At 39.9% G+C, this 18,318-nt stretch overlaps 1 protein-coding gene and 1 long non-coding RNA gene across 2 annotated transcripts in view; one reads left to right on the top strand and one right to left on the bottom strand.

Annotated features, from left to right (window-relative positions):
• Positions 1–11,599: 11,599 nt before the first annotated feature.
• LOC107078007 (uncharacterized) lies at positions 11,600–12,671 on the bottom strand. The gene is made up of 2 exons (XR_001478983.2): positions 12,491–12,671; positions 11,600–11,839 (listed from the first exon to the last, which is right to left on the bottom strand). It is a non-coding gene; the product is annotated as an uncharacterized lncRNA (long non-coding RNA).
• A 20-nt stretch (positions 12,672–12,691) lies between these two features.
• nampt1 (nicotinamide phosphoribosyltransferase 1) overlaps positions 12,692–18,318 on the top strand; it is a 32,673-nt gene continuing 27,046 nt past the window's right edge. The window contains exon 1 of the mRNA XM_006633383.3: positions 12,692–12,851. Within this exon, the coding sequence (XP_006633446.1) occupies positions 12,798–12,851 (54 nt within the window). The 5' untranslated portion in view covers positions 12,692–12,797. The remainder of the gene's footprint in view (positions 12,852–18,318) is intronic.

Here is an 18,318-nt window from a genome sequence, read left to right as displayed (position 1 = left end):
GATGAGACAGTAGTGGGTGATCTGCCTTCTGCTCTGCAATCACACCTACTAGAAAGATCAGTAAATGATTACTGCCTGCCTCACCAACAGAGTACAATACAATGAATAACTTTATGTACAGATGATGGCATACAGTATGAGCAACATACAAGTTCTAGGGTCGTCCACGAAAGTTCCAGGGTAAAAGAGCAAAGTCCTGAAGCCAGGTGAGGTGTTTCACTGCTCAAGAAAAACATGGGACCATTACCGCCTAGTGCCACTCAATTCAGTGGTCATGAAGTGCCTGTAAAGTCTTGTGTTGTCTAATACAAATTGCGGACTCCCTTGACACACTTCAGTTTGCTTAGTGTTCAAACAGGTCAGCTGATGATGCCATTTCTCTAGCACTACATAATACCCTCGAACATTTAGACAGGTGGGGAACCTAAGTTAGGATACTGTTTATATATTGCAGCTCGGCTATTAACACAGTTGTTCACACCACAATGATCCCATAACTCAGGAATATGAGCTTATGCACCCCTATCTGCAACTGGATAATGGATTTCCTGACGGGCAGACCTCAGATGATGAAAACTGGCAACAATATCTCCTCCACAGTGATCCTATACGCTGGAGCTCCCCAAGGCTGCTGTCTCAGTCTTAGGATATATTCCCTTTTCACCAGCAGTAACCATATTATCAAATTCGCTGATGACACCACAGTTATTGAGCTGATCGGTAACAATGATGAGTCAGCTCATAAGAGTGAGGTGGATCATCTTACAAGATGTTGCCCTGACGTTCAGGGTCAAATTGTTGTCAACAAGACAAAAAAACTAAAGAACTCATTGTAGACTTCAGGAGACCCAGGGAGAGTCACACCCCAGTCAGCATTGAGTGCACAACAGTGGAGACTTGGATTGCAGATCTTGGCCAGCATGGCTTGGTCTCAGAACACAAAGCCCAGCCTGAAAAAGGCACAACAGGTCCTTCAGGTTCTGCGGTGCCTAAAAAATTGCGGTATGGGGAAACAGCTACTCGTGAACTTTTACCGCAACACCATAGAAAGTGTCTTCACTAGTGGCGTCACTGTATGTTGACTACCTACCTACTATGACTACCATACACGACAAAGCATTGTGGCAACGGCACAGACGATTACAGGATGTGATTTGCCATCACTCGGTGAGATTCACATAATCCACTGTCGCGGTAAAGCCCAATTCATTATTCAGGATCTCAACCATCTTGGCCACAAACTGTTCTCCTCCCTGCTCTCTGGCAAGTGTTACCACTTTCTACCATGTATTTAGCATTCTTTTTGAATGGATTGTCTGTACACACTGCCATTATTTATTATTTACTGTTTGGTAATGTACTGTTCACAATGTATGGTGTTATCTGTTGTACAGTGTTGTCTGCTGTACTGTGCATGTCCTGAGAGAACGTCGTGAGTACGAATCCCATTGTACATATATATATGGCAAATAAACTCCTCTGTTTATTACTATCCATAAATTACGCTTAGCCACCAACAGGTAGTAGTGCTTCCATTTATGGGTCAGATATAATAATAATAAATAATAAACTTTATTTTATATAGCACCTTTAAAGGTGGCTTCTCAAAGTGCTTTACAGAATGACAACAACAATAAAAAGAATACACAAGATAAAACATAATTACAATATATAGAGGAGACCGTGGATGGTGGTACTAAGAAAAGAAAAGGGGTGATGTCAATCCTTAATATTTAGCTAGATATATTTTTCTAGAATGCCACATGCGAGACATCCCAGGTAGCCTTCAGTCGTAACAGTATAAATCAAACCCAGCAGGGGTCTGGCTCCACTGCTGGATGAATATCCTGCAACAGCTGTCTAAAGCACAGCAACAAATGCCACTCCAGTCGTTAACCTCTACACACGCTGTATCTACAGAGCTGTTGTGAACAAAAAGTAGTCAGGGAGGTGTGAGAAGCAGAGGGTGCGGTTAACAGTCTTCAAACACTTTCCTTTGTTCTACTTCCATCGCAAGTCGAAAGTCTCACTCAAACCATTCAGAACCATTAAAACTCTGGCCCGCACATGAAGAAGGCTTAATGGTCAAGCCAAGTTTTTCTCTGTCCTTCTCCGACCTTACTTGTTCATTTGCATCGAAAGCATGCTGACATAGTTTCCCGCTGGAACCCAGTCAAAACCTCTACATATTTCATAAACCAAGTTAGGAAATTGAGTAACCCTGTAAAAATACAGGGCACAGAGACACTATTGTTTCTACATTTGCTAACAAGAAACAAAACTTAATCTAACTCTAAAACTGTGAAAATAAGTACGGATCAAACTGTGACGTTCAGTGTCCTGTCTATTCTTAAAAAAATAACACCCTAAAATAAAGATAATAAAACAAGGTTTATTTTAATTTCAATACACAACAACAATAAATAAGATTAAGATTAAAAGACATTGTTTGGTTCTCAACGCTTTGTGCTGGCTGCCATGTTTTTGGTACCGCAAAGAATTTTCCCAACTGGTAGGATAAGGTAGGACACCTTACATCATGGACAAAGCTTGGATACAGTAGTTTAAATTAAATTCCAACAGTTCAAAAAATGGATAGGTCACCCGCAAGAGATTAGCACTTGGAAGAAAGAGGTGTTTTGAATTTTCTTCCATTTAATTGGCGTAATTAAGTCATTATGGTCTGAATTGGAAAGAAATCCAGAACCAGGACCAAAAGTGTAGCTCAGCTCTGCTTTAAAACAGGAACATCATTTAGAAAAGGGAAGAAATATATTAACTAAAGAATAAATCAGATCAAGAAATATAGTACAGTATATAAGTACATAGTACATAAGGGCTTATTTCAGAAAATGTCAAAAGTTCTAGCTTTTATGAAATTTGATGAAACATTCACCAAATGGCCAAAAAGTGGACCCAAACAGCATTATTTAATCTTACTTCTTCACCAATCCATCACAAACATTGCATGAAAAAAGGAATTTCTTTGGCTGTAATGAGTAAAGATGACCGTCACAGTGCTGACACTTAGCAGCAGAAGAACAGATGTCATTCAGGATGTGCTACACACAGAAACTCCACAGAACTGGTATTGGAGTCTGAGTTTGAACCTTCTTGACCTTCTTATAAGTATAACTTATTTATTTGAAAAATATTAGCACATGTGACAGTCATGGTTCCGCATGGGGTTGTGCTCTCCACGGCCTGTTTCATCCCACAACACCTGAGGCGTGAATCCAGGTCTCCGGCTTAATGCAACAGGGAATCAGCCGGATGAGCTAAAGGAGACCTCCCTCAGCCAAGGTGGCTAAGGTCCCTGCTACACGCAGGGAGGGCGATGATGTCACCGTGTCCGAACTAAATCCGCTACACATAGTTGGGTCCAATATACAAGATCTATATATCGTGTATATACTGTATATGATTTAATTGTCTAGTTATTTGAAGTCACCAGCAAAGGTTATAATTTGAAAAATACATAAATACAATAAGTACAATGTGTGTAATAAGCCGGATAATAATAGTACATAATACAATAATGCAGACGATTGACCGCATACAAAGAGCAGCAAATAGAATAATAGAATACTGAAGCAATAATACAAATGCAATGCGCAATTTGCCATAAAAACAAACAGCAGCAAGTGCAGATTAGAGAACCTGTATGTGAAATCTAACACGTGTTAGAAGAAAATTGTGTAAGGAAAGAGATATTAAGATGTATTTTTATATGTGTGAGATAATATACTGTATATACACAATATATAGATCTTGTATATTGGACACAGCTATGCCAATATTTTTGTCGGCTGGGTAGAAGAATGCTTCTTCACTTCCTACACTGGGTAGCTCCCTGAATTCTACAGGCGATACATCGATTACTGTGTTGGTGCCACCACATGCTCTAATGACCAACTACAGCATTTCCTGCATCATTTAACCAACTTCTACCCATCTCTTAAGTATACAGTTAACATATCTTCCTCTACTTTTCATTTCTGGACATAAACCTATCCATTAACCATCCACGACTCTCTACTTCTGTCTATTACAAGCCCACAGATTCACACAGCTATATCCTGTACAACTCCTTGCACCCCACACATTTTAAAAACTCCCTCCCTTTTTCCTCAGGCTCCGAAGACTTTGCAGTGACAACATGGACTTCCATAAACAAGACCTCAGAATGCTGAGGATACCCCATCCACGTTATTGAGAAGGCCCTCTCCCGAGCTAAAAATAGCCCTCAAATCATCAACCCAATTAGGAACTCCCAGACTCACAGCCGCTTCCCTAGCACCCTAACACCGTTTCTATTCCCAGGACTGTTAATGACAACTTCCTCATCCTCCACAGGTATCTTCTTTTCTGACTGCCCCATCATCTCAGATCGCCAACCTTCTAATCTGCGCAACCTTCTTGTTCACAGCTCCCTTGACCGCCCACAGCAACCATCCCCCACGTTCCCCTGCAACAGAACTTGCTGCATCACCTGTAAATATATATCCAATAAAAAGCACATTCAAGGCCCCTCTGGTCAATTCTGGATCACTCTGATGATGTCTTGTATTTCTAGAAACCTTATTTACTGCATCTCTTTCAGAAAAATGCCCAGTTATTTACATTGGTGAGACAGGAAGGAGACTGGGAGACTGCTTCAATGAATGTGTCAGAGCTGTGAGGATCAAAGATCTCTCCAAACCCATAGTTTCCCATTTCACCTGTAACACCCATGATCATACTGATCTCTGTCTGAGTCCTCATAAAGGAGTTTCAGAACTCCTATTACAGAAAGAGATCCAAAACCAAAATTATCATGAAACTAAGATCATACCCTCCCCTTTCCTTTAACAACAGACTTGTCTCCTTCTTATACTCTCTGTTCATTTGCAGTTTTTGACTTCACACCTCTCTTCCCATTCTCCCAGAGTGTCGATACTCCTTCCCCCCTGCCCCCCGCCTCCTCTCAACTACCCTTTTGTTCTCCTGTGCTTCATTAACTGCCGGTTTCCCTCTCTCCCTCACACCTCAAGCAGGCCACACAGCCAAAATCTTGTCTCTTTTCTTTTCCTTTCAGCATGGAATAAGCCTTTACCTGTTTCTGTGACCCCTGTGCATGCTGACACAGCTCTTCTATATGCAAGATACATGTACAGTACTGAATATACAGGATATGGGGTGTGGTGAATGCAACAACAACGGAGAGCATCATATGAATAACAGCTGTGTCACTGGAGGCACCATTTTCCCACACAAGAACATACACATGTTCACCTGGAGGTCACCTGATGGTAAGACCATCAACCAGATTGACCACATCCTAATAAACAGTAAATACTGCAGGTGTCTAGAGGGTATCTGAGCTTAGCATGCAAGTGCTTACAATGATCATTACTTAATTAATTGGTACCAGTAATATTGGTGATACATTGCCAATATTGAAAACAATTAGACACTGCCAAACCTAAATGCCCAAAGAAGAAGAAGGAACTTCATTTCAGTCAGAGCCCTGGGTGCTTCTATTGACATAGAAAACCAAGATATTAACAACAAATGGGAGGCCACTAAAACAACTTACTTTTAAACTGCCAAAGGCATTCTGGGATTCAGACAAAGGGGTACGAAAGACTGGATAATACCAGTGACTTGGCAGAAAACTGAAGAGAAAACAACTGAGGGAAGAGTGTATTGAACACCAACCACCAAGGCTATAGCATCAGGCCAAAAAAGCCTGTTAGATCGCGGACGAGGAAGTGAAAAACAGTGCCAGATGAGACGAGTGTCACGATCGTAAACCCCTCCTCTTAAGGACACTCCAGCCCTTCCTTGTTTTCTACTGATCTCCCGCACCTGCCTCTGGTTCCAGCCCCACGTGCTATATAAGCCAGACATTCCTGCCTATCGGGGCTCAGCTTTGGAAGATGGATGCCCGGAAGCCCACCTACCCCTGAGTCCAGGAGTGTCTCGACGGCATAGGCTTCACAACGGCGTCCTGACCATCTGGGTCCGGGATCAGGGAGCATCTGGTTTTTTATTTTTATTCCCCCGACCCTCCACCAGATCCCGCTCCAGTTTTTAACTCTGTTTGTCTGTCAGGATGGATTACCCGGTTTTGGACATTTGCTTCATTCATGGATTTGCCTCGGACTCCCTTGTACTGTTTGCCTTGGCCACACCTCCTCCGAACACCAGTGCACCATGGACACGCCCCCTGCTTTCTTTCCGCCCCCCTTGCATGCCCTTTTCTCCGTATTTTCTTCACTCCCCCCGGATTGTGTTGTCTGCATAGGGTCCTGAAAGAACGCTTCGTGACAACAAGAGTGCATATTCTGAGGATCTGGCAAGCAAAACAGCACATATTTCCATGGGAAATATCAACACGATGTATAAGATCACCAAACGGCTCTGTGGTAGGAGTTTTAACCTTACTGTTCCTGTCAAGGACAAAAATGGCAATGCTTTTACCACTGAAGTTGAACTTGAACTTTATTTGCATATGTAACTGGTACAGTACATGTACTGGTACAATGGAATTCTTGCTTACAGAAAGTCTTTCGATTGTTAAAACAAGTGTAAAAACACAAAGTGCAGACAGTGCATCAAGACAATATACAAACAAACAGTAGACAATGTACAAGTAAACAAATAAACGATTTGAATGTAAACAATGACTGCAGATGTGTAATAAATAAGAAATCATAATAAAATAGATGGTGTAGGTGTGGTCCAAGGGGCATCGCCAAATGTGTTTCCCAATCGCACTGCTTGTTTATAGAAGCTTTTGAAGAATCTGGTGGTCAGTGTCCGTATGCTCTTGTATCTCTTCCCTGAGGGCAGTGGGGTGAAGAGCTCATGCCCGAGGTGGTGACTGTCCTCTGTGATGGCCAGAATTCTACCACGGCAGGGGTCCTCATAGAGCATTCACCATTCTCTGCAGTGCCTTTCTTTCTCGAGAAGAGGTGTTGCCATACCACACGGTGATGTAACCTTATTTTTTAACTTTAATTTTGTGATTTTTATCCCCCCCACCAGTGAGCTCATAGAAAAGACATTTCATTACCAGCAATTACTGCTGCACGCTGTATTGTTGTGCATTTGAAATAAACTTTGATTGATTGTTTGATTGATTAATTGAGTGAATGAATGAAACAAGATGTCAAGTAAATTCAAGTAACAAAGATTAGCATTGATGCAAATTCCTAGATATTTAAGTATGATAAAAGAGAAAAGTTAGCCCAAAGCCATTTAACAATCTAGTCTAAGAGACTCACTTGTTGTTATCAGATTTTTTATCAGATCCTGTTAACTTATTATTAACTTATCTTAATTTGGTAGATAACTAACTGTTTTAATGCACAGGAAATGTGGCCTTAAATAAGCAAACACCAGGTGCTGCTTCCTTCATGCATGTCAGTTTGTTCTTTACACATTTGGACAGGCAGAGGTGGAGTTAAAATAATATTGAAAGTGTTGGCTTTTATTTTTTAACAGTACAATTTTGAAAAGTGTCTGCAACTTATAAAAGCTTGAAAAGGATACAACTGGAATTAAACAGCACTTTAATTTCCCTCCAAATAACAGTTTATGTAAAACTAACAGAACACTGTAACCCATGTTTTTCAAATATTTCGTAACTTATTGATAAAAATATAATTGGCCTGATTTGTCAATAATTCCACTGGACCATTTTACATTTACAATTTATAAAGCACATTTTAATAATAATGTTTACCTTCTTTAAGATTTAAATGGAAGTTGTCAGTGGAAATATATGATAACAGATGGATTACATTGAAATACTTTTATTCTCTACTATGTATCAAATATGGAATTATCTTCCTCCTTACAAACAACTAACAAAATCATACATGTAATTGTGTTCTGCATAAATTCAGATCATCACAAGATGAAAAATGATACATATCCACTGCAGCATGGAATGGAATGTCTTGTGTCACAAGAAGTTTTTGTGCAGAAACAAATCAGTTAACCCCTTTTTCACATCTTATACAGTATCTTTCTTCATTACCAAACTGGCTAGATGGGCTGAATGGCTCTTCTCATTTCTAATAATTCTTGTTATCTGAACGGCCCTCTAAATACTAGTTTCATGCTGTAAGCTTTTTTAATAAAAGCACCTGGAACATTCCATAGCAAACTATCAGAAAAGATGCTAACTGTAGAACACATACAATTTCCATGTTCCTAATCATTTGGATTAATGGAAAAATGCTAGTGGTAGGCATTCAGCCTAATATACATATATATGGATTAGGAACTGATTAATAAATAGAAATCAAAGAGTATGAATAAGGGGTGAGTGAGTGCTCAAATTATGGCGAGGGAATTTTTGGAGTAACACAGGAATTTGTATTAGGATCACTGGCCTCCTCAGTATATATTAAAATTCTAGATTCTGGTATACAGAATATGTTGTTAGCAAATTAGACAAGTCTGCAGATGATACCAAAATACAAATTTTGCAAACATATTAAAACTGTAAAAGTAAGTTTAAAAAATTGATTTAATTGTATTAGGGTGTTATTAGACCATTGACCCATCCATCCAACCTCTTCATTCAATTCAGGATCACGGGGGAGCTGAAGCCTACCTCAGCTCAAGGTGGGGTACACCAGTCCATATCAGGGCTGATGTACAATTTTCAGATTTTGTACAGGTTCATCAGGGATGATGTACAGATTCAATTTTTATATATTTTTTTACTTATAAGCATTATTTGCCCTTTTCATGTCCCCACGTTGTCTAGAGTTTCTAAATGGCATCAGCACCAATTCTTAAATTTTTCTCATGGGTAAATTCTTGGAGCATATGATTTCCCCACTTAGTATTCAGTTTGTTTTTGTTACCTGTAGATTACATTCTACGCTTGTCTACAAAAATCACCTGTCAGATTTTCAGACAGTCTGATTAGATATTATGGAAAACAGTCGAGTGTGGATTGGGCTGTGTGCACAGATATACTGAGTGTTTAAAGAAACTTCTCACTCTCACAAGTGTATGTGTTTAGAAAGGTAAAGTAAAACTGGGCATATTGATTTCTTTGTGTGTATTTTCTTGATTCAGGCTTGACATTCAAGAGGCCAAATCACCTCTTCATCTGTGCCCAATCAACACTCTCTATAATGACAGGCTTAGATCTTATGCAACACTCCAAACCATGAGTATACCACAGTCAGTCAAGGATGATCAATTAATCAAAATGACAGCAAAACATTTAATCAATATTTAAAATCCATACATTTTTCTTTTCTTCCAATACTGGGTCACAGAAAAGCAGTAGCCTATCCTGGCAAGCTATGGGTGCAAGACAGGGTCTTGGCCAGGATCCAGTCCAGCTCAGACAGACACACACAAACACACACACAGCAGGGTCAATTTCCCAGTACGTATTTGGATTGTGAAAAGAAACTAAAGCACCTGGAGAAAACCCACGTGAACAGACAACAACCCGAGCCTGAAACTGAACTCAGCGCAGCGAGGCAGTGATACTAATTATTGTGCCACCATGCTGCCCTCTTGTCGTTTTTAGTTTTCAAAAACGTACATGTTACAAACTTACAGCGACGTTTCTTCTGAAGCCACTGTGCTTTGCAAAAGTATTCAGACCTTTCGGTAGTGTCTGGTGTCCCATTTTGTGAATCGTTAAAGGATGTATACACATTTTTTAAACTTTTTGTTTTATTCAAAACATGAATGCTCAAACCGACAACTTCTAAGGGTAAAATAAGTAAATACAGTAAGTTTCAGCACAAAATAAAGATAAAAAAATAAATATATTGACTGTTTAAGTATTCAGACCAGCTCAATATTTACTGGAAGCACCTCTGTCAGCAATTACAGCCACATGTGTACATGGTATATGGTTTGGAAAAACAATTATCCATTAACTTCAGTTTTATGTGTCACATTATGACAGTTTACAAATTCAGATCAAAGTAAGGGGATTTCCGTGCTGTTTCTGTGAACTCAACTCACAGAGAGGACTGTGCTAAATCCTTAATGTCACTATTTACAAGAAAGGAATTAGAGACAACAAAAAAGACAGAAATAAAGTGAGTCTGTCATTTGTTAATGTTTTAGTACGTGGTTGGTACTAAACAAGACTTGTCCTTTTACTCACATGGAAAGATACATTTTTTCACTTGCTGAGGAATACACAGTACTGTACCTCAACTTTCTTTTTCTTCATCCAACACCTGATGGGCTGCTCAAAGCGAAAACGTCTTGCTTGAAGTGTGAGGTGACAACAGCAAGAGGAAAACGCAAAAAAATTAATGAAAAAAGAATTTTGAATTTGTTCTTTTTTTAAAGCAGTGCTTTTCAACTACAACACATAGCTGGAAGGAGTATAGGAACCTAAACTTCATTGGACAGGTGGGAAATGTCTGATTCTTATTTTTACATCAATAGTGTAGGTTAGTGAGGCTAGTTTTGTAAGTAGACTTTTTTAATATGGAGACAAAATACTGACTCATTTTTTAATTGGAAATGGCTACTAACAGAAATCAATATTTGATGTTTTCATGATCACCAAGTAACCTATCAATGCGACAGGCAGTTTTTGTTCAAACACCGGTTAAAGGCAGTTGCTATTCATACATTCAGCAGGGGAACAAATAGCACTATCCATTTTAAACCACTTAACGTTAATGAGCTTTATGATCTTGTGTGCACTGCACTAATGATGCAGGAAACATTTATTTTTAAAATATTACCTCAATATTTGTCTTGAAAATGTATTGAAAATACTGTAATAAGACAAAACAAATGCCAATGCCTTTTAAGTTATAAGAGCACACTAAAGCTTGAAATGTTTACCAAACTGTTGGACTATAGGAGTCTTGTTAACTTGAGCAGGTAAAAAAAAAATACACTCATCTTGTGCAAGCTGTTCACCAGCATCAGATCAAATTAGAAACTAGGATTCCTCTCTGCACCTGTGAACATGTTTTATAACATGTTGCATTAGAGCATGAACATCCTACTGGAACTCATCATTTCTAAGAGTGCAGAAGTTAGAAAACTCAGTAATATGAATGGGACAAGGCTTTGACTTTGATTGTGCCAGTATTAAAAAAACAAGAATATCACGTTTAGAGTAAAGTATCAGGAGTATAATTATTAATTATTAGATTGACCCAGCCAGCATGACAAAGCTAAATGGTAACAGTGAGAAATTCTTACAGAGGCAACTGGTTAGCCATTGCTGACTTAAAATCACACATTAAGATGTATTGGAATTACATATTTCAATGAGAATCACGCATTAAGATTTATTACTATTACATATTTTTACGTAGTAAGGTGTTAAATACGGGAGAGGAGAGAACCTGCTGCTTTCATAAGAAAGATGGTGATAAAGTGTTTTTAAATGGGTTGGACAAGATCCATGAGCGAATATGAAATCAATCCTTTTGTAAAAGGCTGTTTTACCATCTTATACTGACTTGTTACTTCAAATGCTAAATATGACTATGCAAGGATTTGATTATTTTGTATTAATAATAATACTACTATTATGAATATAATCACACTGATATCAATTCACATTAAATAAGATGGACGAAGAAAACAGGGATTATGCTATTTTTTTTATTTTTCACCAAATGCCAGGCAACAACTTTTAGGGCTCCTCTGCCCAGAACAACATCAGCACCCTGAACTCAAAAGCAGTATTTCTGGTCCCTTTCCACTCCATGGGAACCCAAACGAAGGACAAGTTGCAGTCTCCATCTCCTAGTCATGTAGATGAAGTGTATTCGTGCATGTCTTGCAGGCAGCAATCAAATCACATGCAGGCTGTCATGGAGAGGCAGCACTAAGAGAGAGAGAAAAATAATTTGAATACTGTGATCCCATCACATTTTAGCTAAAATAATGTCGCTTATTTCCACTTGTGTCATTCTGGATTATGGTGTCTTGTCTGTGGAGTTCACGTGTGCTCCAGTTTCCTCCCGCTTTTCAAAGACGGGGTTAACTGAAGTCTCGAAACTGTTCCTGCGTGCGTCAGCTGTTCTTTGCGACGGGCTGACATGCTGTCCAGGGTGTAGACCTGCCTTTCCACCCCTTGCCTGTTAGGTTAGACTCTAGCTCGTATCGACACTCGAGGGTGAGGCGGGTGTGGACAAGAGGAGGATAATATATATTATAGTTCAGGTGGGTAGCTGCGTCAGCATGCGTAGGCTACAAAGGAACAAGTAATAGGTTTATTATTTATAATAAACCTATTACTTGTTCCTTTGTAATATATATTATATTGACTACAGGCACCGTTTACCAAGGCATCCCTGTAACTACCTCAAGCTCAGACGACTCCCTGTTTCAAGGCGTGTGGTTGTTCCACTTACATCGCCACCTTCGGGGACCCCTGACAACCGTATTTTAAACTTTTCCAGTGGGGCTTTGCCATTAGCTGCTCAGATGAAAATGAGAACCCCGCCCATCCATCTGAGCCCGACGGCCAGCCTACCTTCGCTCGCCGGGACGGTGCCCGTCTCCTGTTCCTGCTTCTCCACGCTCAGCCCCGCACGCACACATTGTAGCACCTGACGATGACATCAGAACCGCCGGCCGCAATCGCGCATTTCGCCAGACCACCGGCTGCCAATGACGCGCCTCTCCCCGCCCCCCCGCCTGCCTCTGACGGGAGGACTGCATTAGACACGCCTCCATTAATTTGTTCATCATTTCTTCCCCAGCAGCGGTGCTTGGTTGAGTTCCCGGTACGGAGCGCAGCAACGACAATTTAGGGGGCCGCGGCGCAAGTCAAGGGGAAGATGGAGCACACGGGCACGGACTTCAATATATTGCTCGCCACCGATTCATATAAGGTGAGGGCAGGCTAAGGTTTGGATCTTGCATTTCCCCAGACAGTGCATTGAAAGGGGAGTGGGGAGAGAGCAAGGTGGTGTGTGTTCCCAAGGCCATCACGCATGTCTTGGCTGCTCTGTGTGCCAGTTTTGGTAGGCCAAGTGCTGGTTAGGACAGCAGGTATCGGGCACCCCTTTAAGGGGGTGTAGCGGCTGAGGTATTTGGTCATCGGGTGGCAGGATGAAGAGATTTCCCGGTGCTCAGCGATCACCAAGATCTTGTGTGCCTGACACGTTTTTTATTGCTCTCGCAAATCGGGGGGGTCGTAGTATAATTATAATAATAATCGGAAAGGGGGTGGGGGAATGTTAGAATGTGGCAGGTCAAAGGAGTGACCCCGTACAAAGAGACGATGGCGAAGTGTTATCTCTGCGATTTCTCTTGGGCTGTTGAATCGCTGCGGCGCTGGTTGTGCCTTCTTTTCAGGAGAAACAAAACTGAAAGTAAAGTACGCTTGACGAACCGAGGTCTGTTTTAAGATCGCTGTCTCAATGAGGTTAAACAATTCCAAGACGAATTAGTGGAGAAAAAGCAAATATATTATGGTGGATGCTGCACATTGGTGGTGGTGGAGGGGAGACCCCATTACCTGTAAAGCGCTTTGAGTGGAGTGTCCAAAAAAGCGCTATATAAGTGTAAGTAATTATTATTATTATTATTATTATTATTATTATTGACACCTGAAGAAGGCTCCACGGCCGAAACGTTGTGTTCTCTTTCTTCTTCTTTTTTTCAGCATGGAATAAACCTATTACTTGTTCCTTATTATTATTATTATTATTATTATTATTATTATTATTATTATTATTATCATTTCCAAGCGACAGCTCCGACGAATACTGTACTAATCTGTAGTATTACTTTTTTTTTCCATTTACACCTTGTTCTTCTATTTCATTACTAAGAGATAAAGGTCCCGTGTCATTTCGTAGCAAGTTTATAGTATACGTATCATGGATTTAACAAAAAAACACGTTATGTGTATGCATGATTAGTCCTGAATTAACTGTCAAGTGGAAAAGTCAGATTATTGTTTAAGAAACAACAGATCAAATTGTGTTCCTGTAGAATTATGCATTTGATAGCGCTCATACAGTAACTCAAAATATTTTTTTATGTTGCAGGTTAAGTATGTGGTTTATCAAATTACGTAATTTGTAACGTGCCTGTAATTAAGAGTGGTCCATTGTTTTTACTTGTGCAGTATCCGTTACATACAGTATTTTGTTCTTTTCATGTCAGACTAAGGATCAACTACGTACAATATGTCATTAAGGAACTGCAGGTTTTTACAATGTTACTGAATTACACACGGGCAGTTGTGTGGCATCCTTAGCAGTGCTCTATACAGCAAATACTAGAAATTACCTAACAAGACTTGTAGCTGGTGGATCAACCGGGGCTTGTTTTGGTGCATCTCAATTTTTGTTTTAGTTTGCTGCCTGTAAAGGATGTTTGTCTCCCTGAAGCACAGTGAGTCGATGCTGCAGTTGATTTGAGGGAAAAAAGGGTAAAATTAAGTGTTGGGTGAAGTGAGAAAAAGCAACCCAATTAGCAAGACAAAATAACCTAACTCCATGAAATATGCAGAAGTCACACAGTAATTTTGCATTACAGACACCTGGGGCACTTTAGTCTGTGAAGATGCATATTGCTAAAACTGTCTAGGGTAAGAAACAAATTCAGAACACCGATTTAATGCATTTTATTAAAGCACAGCAGTTTAAATATTTCCAAACGCCTTGCCTCTTGCGCAGCTGAGTTTGTCACACCCCCAGCATGCAGAAGAACAGCTCCCAGTTGTCGCTTCTGTGCCAGAGAATACTTTGTTTTCTTTTAAGATACATTACATTATGAATGCCGATAAACTGATATAAAGGTTTTTCAGTTCACTGTTCTTTTTTTTTTGTGGTGTCGCATAATTTATATTCCAGTAGAAGATAAAACAGTAACATAAATGATTCATCCCAAAACAACTTCAGCCTTAGTTCAGGTTTATTACCTTCTGCTTTCCTCGGTTGCTATGTCTTAACATTCTTTTTTGTGACTGTGCTGTCTTGACTTTAATTCATTTTGTTTCATATTGTGGGAGGCATGGTGGCGCAGGGGTTAGCTTTGCTGCCCTACAGCGCTGGGGCCCTGGGTTCAGTCCTGGACCTAGGGTGTGGTCTGTGCAGAGTTTATAAGTCCACCTTGTGTTCATGTGGGTTTCCTTTGGGGGTTCTGGTTTCCTCCCATTTTCCAAAAACATACTGGTAGGTTGATTGGCTTGGGGGGAATAGGCCCTGGTGTGCACGTGTAGGTTTTTGTGTTCGCGTCTGTCTATCCTGTGCAACGGACTGGCTTCCCATCCAGGGTGTATCCTGCCTTGTGCCTGTTGCTTGCCGAGATAGGCTTAGACTCCTCTGCCACCCAGAACGGGAGAAAGTGGTTAGAAAATGGATGGATGTTTCATGTTGTGCAAGATCCAATTTCCTTTTTTTGAACAGTTGATAGAACGTGACTGATGAGCTGTTAGCTTTTTCTCTTGAAACCACAAAGAAAACTCTTACCCACACAAGGGGAAAGATGGAACTGCACCCTGGACAGGATACCGGTCAAACTAACCTCGCAGTGCACACACATACTCAAACGTTGATTGGTGCTGGTGTGTGTGTGTGTGTGTGTGTGTACTCCTTCATTCTGATTTCATTCTGGTGGTGCTATGATTGTTAGAGATGAGCAAGTCAGTGCTGGCCCAGTCCTTGACCTTCTCTCCACTGTGTTTCACAATGATGAGGTGGTGTTCTTTGAAGCATCTGCGGTTCGTTTCTTTTGCCACACTTTAACCTTGGCTGCTTGCTTCAAAACGCCCGTGACTGCTTTGTACTACTCAGCAGATCCTGAAGCATGGTGAAGGTATTGTTGTGGGCCTGGGCACGGCCATTGAAGACGAGTCTTGCTCAACAATGGCTTTTTTTTTTTCTTCAGGCAAATTTGTGTGGGGACCGAAATGTTGTATGAACAGCGAGTAACTCCTGTTTCAGATATCGACCTTCGCCTATCTTTCAGGGCCACTATTGGCTTCACAGTGGCATCCCACTGCTGGCAGCCAGTAGTTTGATTACCCTGCTGTATTAAAGACTGTGTGGAAGGCTGGCCTGATGTAGGTAGTGTCTGGGTTCTATGATGCTCCTTTCTGCGTATTGATGATTAATTCTTTTGTCTCTCACCACTTCATCCCTGACGTGTTTCGAAAGCGCCTTGGTCTTCATGATTGATTCGTTGTATCATTATGTGAATTATTGCTTGACATTTCACTACCGAATGAAACCTAAAGGGGAAAATGCATCGACTCTGAGGTCATGTTAAAACCACTTTAATTACACACAGATGGAGACTGTTACGCTAATTGTGTGCCCACTCAAACCATTCTTTTTCACCATAACTGATTTATTCTCTGTATAGGAAAACATCAGGCACTATTTTACCTTGAATCCCAGTACATATCTTTTAGGCTTAACCATGCTTTTTAGTTTACTGTGGTGTAATGTGAGCGGTTGTCTATCAAAGGTTTTCACTGTTGAAGTAAACTGAGCGGCTTGCAAGGCAACTTTCAAACTGTAGTGCTTTAGTTTTTCTAGCGGCAGCTTACCACAACAATGTTTAAATTATTCAACACACGAAGGCTCCACAGCCGAAATGTTGTTTCTTTTTTTCCTGTTTTCAGCATGAAATAAACCTTTACCAATTGATATATAATACTATGAATTTAGTTTTCACAATTGGGCTGACATGGTGGTGCAGTGCTTAGCATTGCTGCCTCACACACAGGGCTGGAGCCCTGGGTTTCATTCCTGCAGTGCTATCTGTGTGGAGTTTGCATAAAGTGGTTACAAAATCTATGGATAATTTTAATAACTAGTGTTTTATATTGCTTTATTTGTTCTTTTATCTCTTGATATTTTTCACCCCAAGGTGAGGAGTAAGACCCTTTAAAATTTCTTTACCTTGTCTAATAGAGCTTAGCTTGGTTTTGCTTAGGTTGTTGTCTTAAAAGGGTGAGAGAATTTGCCATCTGATGTCTTCATGGAATAAAAGTCTTTGAATTCAGTAAAGTGTTTAATATTGGAAACCAGTTCTATTTCGATACCACTTCCAGAAATTCAAGTCCAAAATAATTTTTCAGTACTTCACAGTGTGTAGTTTAACTTAGGCTGGGCAGAAAGATGTTAGAAAGCTATGAGCCAATGAAACACCTTACATTTCTATTACTCATATGGTGTAGAAATTGTATTAATGCATTTTACATGCTTGCAGTTGTGTTAAGAAGAAATCAAATAGTGGTTTCTGATTTTTCTCATTCTAAATAAATAAAAACACGAATACATTAAAAGCATTCATGTTTCTTAAACTTTCATCTCATAGTAATAGATGGTAGATGTAGAAGAGGATGAAAACAGCATTTCGTTCAGTCATGAGTGTGGTGAGTATCTTGGTGTTAAGAAGTCAGGGACTTTTCAACCAGTAGTTGAACTACTGTAAAAAAACACGGTTATCATTTCAAAAACTGTTTTGTGAAGTGATGCTAATGTTGTTGTTGGATACAGTGGGTGGGTTCACTCTATTATTCTTAAAAAAACTGCTACATTTTAAAAAGCTTAGTGAAGGAGAAAATGACATTTCCAATCCCTCAACAAAAAAACTAATCTTTTTCTGTTTTCCTGTTCAACCCTAATCCCAGGCATTGGCTATCCTTGTGGGGCAGACTAGGACTTTGTTACAGAATACTTTTGTTTGTGTTTGACAACATACCGGCAGTAGTCATGTAATACGTTACTGGCCATACAAGTCAGACTACCCACAAGATGCCCACTGTATTTCTTTGGAAAGATTTTCGAAAGGCCATGCAATGATTTACTCCCTAAACTGTCACTATGGATATTTGAATTAGAGTATTGTGGTTTGTCTCAAAACCTTTTCACCTAGTGCGTAGGATGTATTTTTTACGTTCTGATTTGTTGCAATTTGTAGTATGTTTGTGTGCTTATGTTTATGCCCATAAATATCAAGAGAACACTTACAGCAAGGTCATTAATTAGATCTTTAAGGAAATGTGTTCAGGTGAGAACAAAACAACACATGGATCGACACAGAACATCCTTTGAAAAACCACTGCTTTTATAAAAGGTGTTTGCCTGTAATGTTCTAAACAGCTCATGCAGTGTCATGCAGATGTATTTCCGTTCCCTGGAATAAAAGGAAAGCATTGCAGGTCAAGATATTAAGGTCCTTTTGGAACAGAAGATGAGTCACATGTTGTGTTTTCTTTTAAAGTTAAGAGACGCCTTACGAGAAACAGCCAGAGGTTGTACAGGATAAATATGGGGAGATGATATTGTACTCATTATTTTCCTTCTCGCTTTTCTGTTAAATAGTATTTTTTTT

Source organism: Lepisosteus oculatus, chromosome 7 (genome assembly GCF_040954835.1).
Source record: "Lepisosteus oculatus isolate fLepOcu1 chromosome 7, fLepOcu1.hap2, whole genome shotgun sequence".
Classification (NCBI taxonomy): Eukaryota; Metazoa; Chordata; class Actinopteri; order Semionotiformes; family Lepisosteidae; genus Lepisosteus; species Lepisosteus oculatus.
The sequence above is the reverse complement of the archived record's forward strand: the minus strand, read 5'-3'. Positions and strand labels throughout refer to the sequence as shown.